The sequence below is a fragment of the Caloenas nicobarica genome, chromosome 14 (genome assembly GCF_036013445.1).
Source record: "Caloenas nicobarica isolate bCalNic1 chromosome 14, bCalNic1.hap1, whole genome shotgun sequence".
Classification (NCBI taxonomy): domain Eukaryota; kingdom Metazoa; phylum Chordata; class Aves; order Columbiformes; family Columbidae; genus Caloenas; species Caloenas nicobarica.
In genome coordinates, this window is record NC_088258.1 from 8534765 (window position 1) to 8545128 (window position 10364).

General features: G+C 49.9%; 1 protein-coding gene across 8 annotated transcripts in view; it reads right to left on the reverse strand.

Moving 5' to 3' along the window:
* Positions 1-9762, reverse strand: part of ROGDI (rogdi atypical leucine zipper) — a 28150-nt gene extending 18388 nt beyond the window's left edge. For all 8 annotated transcript variants that reach the window (XR_010607011.1, XR_010607005.1, XR_010607010.1 and 5 more), the window contains exons 1-8: positions 9709-9762; positions 8411-8482; positions 7110-7192; positions 6269-6323; positions 5653-5733; positions 2615-2710; positions 1212-1310; positions 625-738 (exon numbers count right to left, since the gene is read on the reverse strand). Coding sequence is in view for 1 of the 8 variants with exons in the window: in XM_065645092.1 (XP_065501164.1) it covers positions 625-738; positions 1212-1310; positions 2615-2710; positions 5653-5733; positions 6269-6323; positions 7110-7192; positions 8411-8482; positions 9709-9750 (642 nt within the window). In the remaining 7 variants the exon portion in view is untranslated. The remainder of the gene's footprint in view (positions 1-624; positions 739-1211; positions 1311-2614; positions 2711-5652; positions 5734-6268; positions 6324-7109; positions 7193-8410; positions 8483-9708) is intronic.
* Positions 9763-10364: the final 602 nt, after the last annotated feature.

Below are 10364 nucleotides of genomic sequence, written 5' to 3' on the forward strand. Positions count from 1 at the left end.
CTCCCTTCATAAAGAAACTATGTAATTTAGTCTCTTCCTGCTCCTTCATGAAAAAAATTCCACACAGTGTCCCAGTCCAACTTAGCTCCAAATTTTAGCACCACAAAAATAAGATGAGAAGATGCATTAGAAAAATTAAAGATAGAATTTAGGGAAAATATCCTTATGGAAGGACCGCATTTCATAAAGCGTAAGAGCTTAATTCTGTTTTTACAGGACATTAAGCTGACCCAAATGAAACAGGTGAAGCAGAAAAGTATCCATCAAAACTCCACTCAGAAACCCCAAGATGCTACTTGGATGTAAACTGGATTGAAACAATTATACCCTTCCAAAATTATCCAACTATATTGTAAGATAAAGCATTACTTGGGCAAAAAGGGTTACTGTCTTTCTCCAGAGCATTGGTATTTTCTTCTGAGCTAAGTGGGCATGCCCCAAACTAGATTTAGAGCCAGTGTTCTGTCTGCAGCAGGTCTAAACACAGACACTTAACACCAGTTACAGTCATTTCTGCATTATCTTATGTATGTAACATTGCACCATGTAGCAGTGTGATCTCCTTCTCACAGTGGGACGTAGGAAGAGGTAAGTAAACAAGGCTCAAGAAATAGTAGGCATCACCTTGGTTGTGCTGGGCTGCAGCACATGGAGTTGATAGACAGTCAGGCACAGCTTATTCAGGTTAATATAGAAATTCACGAGGACGTCTGGAGGCAGAGCAGGGGTGAACATTTTCTGTTGAGAAAATAAGTAGTTTCTTTGTCAGTGAAAGGAACATTATTTCTTAAAGTTGGGAAATCACTACCTTTTTCTAAGCCATACTCCAGTTACCCCATAGTGAGAGGGACATTAGGAAAGAAAAAAAGACTGAGCAGCTTGCAGGCAATGGTTCTTCCTCTTGCTGCACTTGATCAAATGGTGTTGACAGGATGGTGACAAAAGAGGACGGAGCAGTGTTCACAAGTACAAATCATCCCTGGCCAAGATTCCTGGGCAGAGAGCAGAACTCACTCTGTGAGATCCCCAATCATCTGCTTTCCCATAGGAAAATACAGAACAGCCAAAAATGCTCCAGGTTTGCACCTACTTCAGCTCTATTTCTGCCACAGGGGACACTTCAGAAATTCACTTCCACCAGGATGCCACACAACATGCTAAATGTTGCATCCTGCCAGACCGCGCGGAGATCGAGACCACCACATACTTACTGTGAGGCCACTGGAGGCAATCTCTGGTAGAGTCAGAGTGGCTGGAGTGGTAAGCCGATTTCGGGCTCTTGAGAGCTGTAACATCACAGCGTCCATAAGCTACAAGATAATGTACAGTACACAGCTGAGTGGAGATCCCTGGACAGCTCTGGATAGCGTGCTGCAGAATCCTACAGCCTTTTGCAGTGTTAAAACAACAACAACCAGCACCACCAACATCCCCCACCCTTCCAGGAATTCAGGGACTTATTGGGAAGGGGTGGCTCCCACATAAATGCAGTTTAACTGTTATCACCGTCACAGACACTTCTGAGACAGACCAGGAGTGTTTAATACCAGGGAATGAAGAGAGAGCCGCTATTCATTAGAAAAATAAGAGGAGAACATAAGATTAATTACTGATGCCACAGAAGCATTGACAAACTCATCATCAAATCTTCTGAAGAGCTGGCACTAAGGAAAAACAACCAGCTGTGTTCTAGTTCTCCCCATTCCCACATCAAGGGTACAGCAACTGCTGAATGGGCTCCCCTGTTCATAACCATCTATGAGTTAGGGCACTAGAGAAAAGAACCAGCACGTTGCGAATCCAATCCTGCCAGAAACTACAGTTCAAAGGCTTTATTCAGGCAGACTTCCTTTTGCAGAAAAAAATGTGGGAAGCAACACATCTGTTATAGAGATCATGACTGCAAAGATTAAGGCGTTTTATATTATGACTAATTTCTCCCCCTTACTTCCACCCAGAAAGTCAAAGAAAACAGTTTTATTACCTAGCTTCTTCCTAACAGCAGCCCTTGCCCATACGGAGACTAAAAAGGTTTAGCTTTCTCATGTTTGATATTGTGATGGATTCTAATGAGTAAGTTGAAATTCTGGTAGCTTCAGAGAGCATTTCCAAGCAGAGGGCTGGGCTTTATTGCCATGCAGCAGCTGCTCTGTATCAGACTGCATCAACTACTACTAGCAAGCGAAAAGTCACTCAAAATTGTCAGTAAATAACAAGTACTAACTGTAATCTTTTGTTTGCTGACAACTTCCTCATTTCTTGTCTCCCCAAAAGCACTGACTGACCAGGAAGAGCATGAGCTGTGTAACCACATCATCCAAACAAGATCAAGGGAGATGCTCTCAGAATATCACTGCTGTGCAGCAGGGCACTAACTGCTCAGATTACCGTTCACCAGACTGTACAGCCCTGCTACTGATGCTAAACTGGAATAGATTCATATCAAATACAAGGTCACGCGGATACTCTTGATACAGGTACATATGGGTACAGCTGGGGAATCCATTTCCAGTAAGAGTCTCAAACAGTAATGTGCATTAACTGTGTTTAAAACAAGAAATGGAGGGAAGAAAAGTGCACGTTCCTACCCAAGTAGAGAGGGCTTTCTCCTCACCTTGAGAACCTCCGAGCCTGTCTTGAACTGGTAGTTTACATCTCTGTTCATAAGCAGGTAAATGGCTTGGTTAACATGGTTTCTAGCATCCTGGATCTGTAAAGGTACAAATGCAGCCCTATTAAAGAAACACTCTCTATAACACATACGAGAAAGTAGAGGTTTCCCTGACTGTTTCATTGGCCCTAAGAAAATGGCGACTTCTCAAATCACAGAATCACAGAATGTTAGGGATTGGAAGGGACCTCGAAAGATCATCTAGTCCAATCCCCCTGCCGGAGCAGGAACACCTAGGTGAGGTTACACAGGAAGGCGTCCAGGCGGGTTTTGAATGTCTCCAGAGAAGGAGAATCCACAACCTCCCTGGGCAGCCTGGTCCAGTGTTCCGTCACCCTCGCTGAGAAGAAGTTTCTTCTCAAATTTAAGTGAAACCTCTTGTGTTCCAGCTTGAACCCATTACCCCTTGTCTTACTGTTGGTTGTCACCGAGAAGAGCCTGGCTCCTTCCTCGTGACACCCACCCTTTATATATTTATAAACATTGATGAGGTCACCCCTCAGTCTCCTCTTCTCCAAGCTAAAGAGCCCCAGCTCCCTCAGCCTTTCCTCATAAGGGAGATGCTCCACTCCCTTAATCATCTTTGTGGCCCTGCGCTGGACTCTCTCCAGCAGTTCTCTGTCCTTCTTGAACTGAGAGGCCCAGAACTGGACACAATATTCCAGATGAGGTCTCACCAGGGCAGAGTAGAGGGGAAGGAGAACCTCTAAATGTTAAGGCCATTTCTGTCTCAGTATCAGACACTCACTGACACAAATCTACCACTGCTGCCCAGATGCACGATTAAGTTCTTCACTCAAGGACTGGAGACGCAAAACAGCCTGATAGCTACATCTTGGATTGTCAATAAAAATATTGCTGCTGTTGTGGAGAAACTGCAACATCAGGCACTCTCATCCCAGGAGGACTCTGATTGTGACTGTTCCGGTAGGAATCCTCACTGTTGATGGGATACGGCAATTACACCTAGCAAGAATGATTTATTCCTTAGGAACTATCAGAGCTAAAACTAATGACGTAAATTACATCAATAGCAGCAAACACTGATTTCCAATAGAGCATCTCTGGCAGTATTCCAGAGTCCTTCTGAACTATAATTGTTGGGGTTGAAAGTTATCTCCAGCAACAAGAAGCTGCAATCGTGCTGCTTGTGTTGAACCTGACCAGAGCAGTTAGCTCGAGTCCCTCTTGAGCGAGACCACTTGCAGCAGGGAGAAAATTATCAAAGCAAGGTTGATAAGTGTAGGCCAGTGCTTTCATGGGAGCAAGGACAAACCAGAGGAAATCAGTTTCTGGGGGAAACTGATTTGTGTTCAGTTCCAGGGAGCAGCAGGAAAATTGAAAAAAAAGCAAAGGGGTAAATCCGAGGGTGTAAAAAATTGAAAAGATAAGGAGGGAAGCCTGTTTGAGAGGTGGCTGCTGGGAGAGGGATAACACAGCCTGGGATATTTGTAGTTTGATGCATCTAAACTGCTCCCCAGGAACCCTAGATCCCAGCTCAGCCTTGTAGAGGCCCCTCTGGCATAGATCTGCACGCTGGTTCCTTCTCGTGTGGAGCTCAGAGATCACAGAACAGCCCTGCTTCTTAGGAAGTACAAGGCACTGGAGGCTACAGAAAAGAGATGATAAAGTCCACTGCCAGACTGCAGAGAGAGTCTGCGGGTACTTAGGTTATGGCATCTCCAAGCGTCACCACCTCCAGCCTTCACATCTCCCAGATGCTTTTGAACAAGCTAAGTGCTTCCTGGCAGCGTTACCCAAGCCAGCAATGTCAGTCCTGCTATTATAAGGACTTGCTTCATTCCTATTCCCCCTTGATTTTTCTCTAGTTTATAATAAAGTTCCTCAAAACTTGTGTGGCTGACCTGTGTCCCTCAGAAATGTGCCTATACTACAATTTCTTACTGATGACTTTGTACAGAGAAACAGAACTCCAACTGGCACCACTCAGGGAAGAAACTCACAATACTTCAAGTTGCTCATTTTTAATTTAGACAGGACAAAGATCTCCACATAATCACTGTAAATGCTTCTGCACAGAGTCCTTTAGGCACTGACATTCCACATCTGAACATTAGAACACAAAACTCTTCCAAGTAAATAAAGGAAGGTGTTTTCCATAAAAGCTCGTACAGCTGCTGCCTATGAACCAGGCAGCAGCACAAAACATGCGCAAAATAGGATGCACTGCTGAGTGTTATCACAAAAACTTCCTTGCCTTTTTGCAAGGCATAAATAAACTCAGTCAAGTTTGGCATTAACATCTCAAGAACACAATTTTCTAGATTTCTACAAAGTTACTAGGTAGAGCTTTCACTCCGCTGCCAATGCACTCAAGACAAAATGCAGATTACCTAGAAGAATCTGAGCCATGGCATAGCGAAGCACGTGGAATACATATTTCTCCAACCTACTCAGCTATGACAAAGCAACTGCAGGAAACTATGTTTTCAAGATCAGGCACTAGATCAGATCCTGAAATCAGGTATTTCACAGCAAAATGGTGGGAAAGATTCACTGTTCTGGATAGCCACATCCCTTTAACTCCTCACCTGAGGGAACTCAGCTATGCTACAAGAGCACAATGCAGTGAGATCTGTTCTTAGCATAAAGAAACACTTCTGTAACAGAATGAGACGAAGCTATTCAAAGTCCCTGAAGTTGCTCTTTGCCCTGCTAGCCTGGGTTTTATGAGCAGACACAAGGCCAGTACTGCACAGGCAGCCTAGGCACTCCTTTTAAAGGATTATGGCTGTTATGCACACAGCCTTTGGCTTGCGGGTGTTTCAGGAACAAGCAGAACACACCTCTCTCTCCTGCACCGTAACTGAATTTAATTGCATCTGTTTCCTCCCTTCACTTTTTCTGCTGAACCTAGTGTGGGACAGACATAACCTCCTCTCTTGGAGAGCAAGGGGCTACAGCTACTGCCTGAAGGGCGCAGATGCTACAGAGGGGTAAGCATCTAAAGTTAACAGTACCTGCTGCAATTTCCACTGCTTGTCTTCGCGAAATGCAAAGTGCAGGAGCTGATTATTTCTGGGCATTTTCAGATTAACGTCCTGAAGAAAGAAACAAACATGTGAGAGCAAGCAACTGCCATGCGCAGAGCATGGAGACTGCCAGTCCCACCCCATTCTGCCTGCCAGACCACCCTGGCAAGCCGCTTTCAGCAGTCCTGGCATGACCAGAACATCAGTCTCCTACGGGAAGATGTTAATACAAAGGATAAGTTGAAAGGGATTTAGTGAACCAGGATCCAGGCAGGACACACGACCTCACCTCAGAGGGCCCCCAAGGAAATTTGATATTACGCAACAAAGGTGGTAAAGGGAAGGAATCCCCTTGAAAATCGACTCCACCACTCACCAAAGAGTGTGTGTGCGGAGGGGGTTAGATGCCAGATCCTGATAAATTTCAACAGTTGCTGAAAAGTTAAGGTTTTACAGCCTATTAGGGAAGACTGGCAAAGAATAATTATTGATCACTGGTAAAGCATAATAGGGATGGCCTCTCCCTTGAGGTCATCAAAATGCAATACAGATGACTCCCACCCCTTGATGGTTGTATGAAGCAGGAAGCAAGGCAAGTACTCACAGCTTGACACAGAGCATCTCCCTGCAGTGTCAACACACCCTTCACCTGGTCCGTGCTGGAATGAGAAGGAAGATCTGGGTGACACAAGTTACAGGAGGCAAGAGACACCTACCGCAACTGCCAGCCTGACGCTGCTCCTCACCAAACCCGAAGCTGCCAAGTTCCCATCCTTGAGGGGTCAGCTGGGGGATGCAGGTGAACCCTACACACACTTTCAAGACCCCAGCTCTTGGCCTGTGGAGGCTGCTGTCATACTCTTTTTGAGCCACCTCCCCCTAACCGCCCTGCCTAAACCAGTTCATTTCTGATCCCATGCTTAGGTCATGTGTTACCTACCAACAATTCGGTTGCTGTTACAAACAGCTCTCTAGCAGGCACAAACACCAGATGTTAGATGAATTACTGACATTGGAGTGCTATCTGGTTAATATGGGAGTTGAAAGCTGCAAATCCCACTACCCCCAAGAAAAACAAACCTAAACAAACAAAAAAACCCACACACCAAAAAGGTCCTGCAAGATGGCTCATATCTACAACGAACAGTGGGGGAAGACTGAAGCGCACTGATGCAACACACCAGCCTGTGGTCGGGAATCAAGGACTTTATTATAGTTGTCAGTAGGAAATGGCACAAGTGTGGCTAAGGCAGCCCCTGGAACATGGCTGCAGGCTGCTCTGTTAACCTGCTGTGAGAGTTTGTCCATTTGTTTTCCTGAAAGTGAAATCTCCTATTAAAAAAACTCATGTGACTCCAGGGGTGCTGTGGAGGCCTTTGCCACAGACATTGAGGGAGCAGAGAGCAGCCCCTGGCACAGACACGAGCATCGCCATGAATACTTACCCTGACGTGCCGAGAACAAAGTTCTCCTGCTTGACGGCTCCTCCCGAGCCGCTGGCAGGCAGGGCGAACCGGTGAGCGGCCTCCTGCGCAAGAGAGGACACAAGAGTGCTGGAGCGTCCACTGGGGCCCAGCCCACCACGATCCGGGAACAAAGACAAGGCAAGAGCAGAAATGCAGATGCTGGAGCGGTCGCCTTTGTGCAAGCCTCCCGCAACCCATATAGCAGAGCACACGGATTTTCGCTCATCCTCCTGCAGGACGCACAGCCCAGGAGAAGGCTCAGTGCCTGCAGCTGATGGCAGAAGGCACTGGAAATCCTGCACTCCAGCTCCGCACCCTGGAGCCGGGCGCTGCCCAAGGGTGATCATGCTGCGGCAGGAGCGGCAGCCCCGGCTGCACAGCGCAAGCACCGCCAGTCCCTTCCCCACGTGGGACGTCTGGAGCGAAAACCAGCCCTCCTGACCGGGTTATACTGGTTGGTGACTGTCCTTTAATCATGCTTCACCCTTTAAACTACAACAAATTCTTCAAAACAGATACTGTACATACAGATACTGCACCTTATTGTCACCTGCTGCTGAGTCACGTCCTGGGTCAGTCACTCCCACATTCTTGCCCCTGCTCTTGCACCACCCACTAACACCCCCAAAACCTCGGAAGGTAAAGGGGCTGGGCCCGTGGAAAACTAACGGGTCGGGTGAGCAGGGACTCTCCTGCTCACAATCCTCTTTGGCCAGTTCACCACCTGGCTGCCCAGGAACAGCTGAACTCGGCAGCTCACGCTCCGGCTGGTGAAAGTGTTGCAGGCCCAGTTCAGCTGAACGCTTCATGCCTCTAAATGGGCAGGTACCGGCAGAGAGGTGGGTATATCGAGGGAAAGATGGTTTTGCATGAGGAGGGTGCATGCTACTTGTTACTGTGCAAGTAGGAGCTTGTCGACTAAAGGCCATCGTGCTCGTCCCCACTGTCACACAACAGAGTTCCAGGCAGATCCAGATTCTCTGCTCCAGAAAATATGTCTCAGGCAAATGCCTGGCAGACAGGTCTGCCTCTTCCATGCAGCCCTCTCTCAGCGAAGAGGGTCAAGAACAGAGCAGTCCAGGGGAAATCAGCTTTTTTGTGAGTCCTTGAGATCAGAGGGCAAGCAAACCCTTGGGATAGCACTGGATGTGCATAATGGACCTGTCTGTGCACCCTCCACCATGATTTCTTTCCTCCAGGGGAAATCTACCACCATTCCTCACATGAGAGAACAAACAAACCTGCAATGCAAAAAACCAGATGAAGCAAACTAACGTTACCTTCAAAATATCCTGCAGCTGTTTCAAAACAGCATGGACCTCTTCTTGTAAAAGCCATTTAAATTCTTCTTCCTACATTGTGGAAAGATAGCAGCAGAATCATTAGACATCAAACACTAGTAAAAACACTAGATAATATTCCTGTTCACCATGAGAAACACAGAATAACTACTCGCTGATGTGTCATCACCTTATGCAGGAGTTATCTGAACAATGAGCAGGACAAGGACAGTTTTATTTTAACAACCATTCACTCCAAGCAGGTACACACAACAAACCCAGGCGAGATTCTCCATTATCCTTCAAGCCTGTTTTGGGTTTCTGGGCATCATGTTGACATATTGGATTCCCTGATCTTCCGTTCTCTTCCCAAAGGAAGAGAAATCACGTAGGTAGACACCTTCACTGCCTTCCCCATCCCACTGCTGTCACACAGATGCTTCTACTTCAAATCATCATTAGTGTCTTTCATCCCCCTAGAGACAGGAGTTGATCTTCCCTCCCGGTATGAATTTCAGACTAAGGCAACTTCATTCACCATGTCTGCGCACCACTCATCTGTATTTCTGTGGAACGCTAGCCCTATCGTTCTAGATCACATTAACTACAGAAAACTCTGGTTTTCACACGCGGCTTTACACCTCTCCCGGGTGCATCCCTGAATTCCCTCCCCAGCCAGGAGGCCTCCACCGCCCGCGCAGCCCGTGTCCCCGCAGGTGTCCGACCCGCCAGCTGCTCTGCGGCGCCCGGCCCCGCCGGCGCAGCGAGGCCGCTCCGGCACACCTGCCAGCCACGGGCCGCTGGGCTGACGCGAGCAGCGCGTCCGGCGGTGAAGCGACCCGGGTCACACAGCGTGTGTCACCGTTCCCCGTAGGCAGGGCTGCTCCCGGTACCGACCTGTGCCCGGGCACGCTCGAGCCGGGGCAAGGAGCGGTGTTACCGCAACCCCCGCTCGGGGGCTGCCGGGCGGCCGCGGGCCTGAGGGCAGCCCGACGGCGGAGCCCGGGGCCGGGCACCCAGGCACGGCCCCGCAGACCGGCCGGAGCGGCTGCCCCCAGCCGTGAGCGGGCGGCCCCCACCGAGCGCCTCAGCTCCGCACGGGGAGCCGGGGGCGGGGAACGGCGTCGCCGCTGCCCGCGGCCAAGCCCTGGGGGGCTGCTCCCCACCCGGGCCCGGCCAGCCGGAGCAGGCCTGCGGGGGGCCCGGCAGGGCCACCACCGCCCGGGCCAGGCCGCTGCCGCTCGCTGGTTGCCACGGCAACCGCGGACCCTCCGCCCGCCGCGCCCCTGCCGGCTCACCAGCACCGCCCGCTCCGCCGCGCTCGCCATGGCCGCCGCCATCCCGCCACCGGCCCCGCCCCCTCGCGGCGCCCTCGGCCTCCCCCATTGGCTACCGGCACCGCCCTCCGCCCGCCCACGCCGGCACGGCTTCTGCCCGGCAACGCGGCCGAGACAGCGTCTGATTGGGCAGCACCGCCCTCCCCTCGCGATGGAGGCGTGGCGGGGGCGGTGCCCGAGGTGTGACGTCAGCGAGGGGGTGGCGCTGGCAGGGGACAGCGGGGACAGCGCGGGGTCAGCGGTGGCAGCGGGGCCCGCGGGCTCGGCCTCTTTCCGAGCGGGATCAAGCACTGCCCAGCGTCACCCACACACCCCACAGCTCAGCGCCGCTGCCAGCAGCACCGGCGCGCGGATGCCGAGGTTGTCATGGCAACAGGATGGTTTTTATCCGCACCGCTCTCACCCATAGCTGACCGCGTGCAGGTTAACGTAAAATTGCGCTACATGTAAGAATCCTCAAGAACTCGTAAGGGCTTAGAAGTCTCATCAGTTTATTGTCAAAATTTTGCAATTGAAATGAATTTATAGTGGGACTGAAGCCTCTGCATTGCAGCTGGTGCGTTCCTCTTTGCAGGGAATGTACTGCGGGTGAGAGGCGGCCGAGAGAACAGCATCGT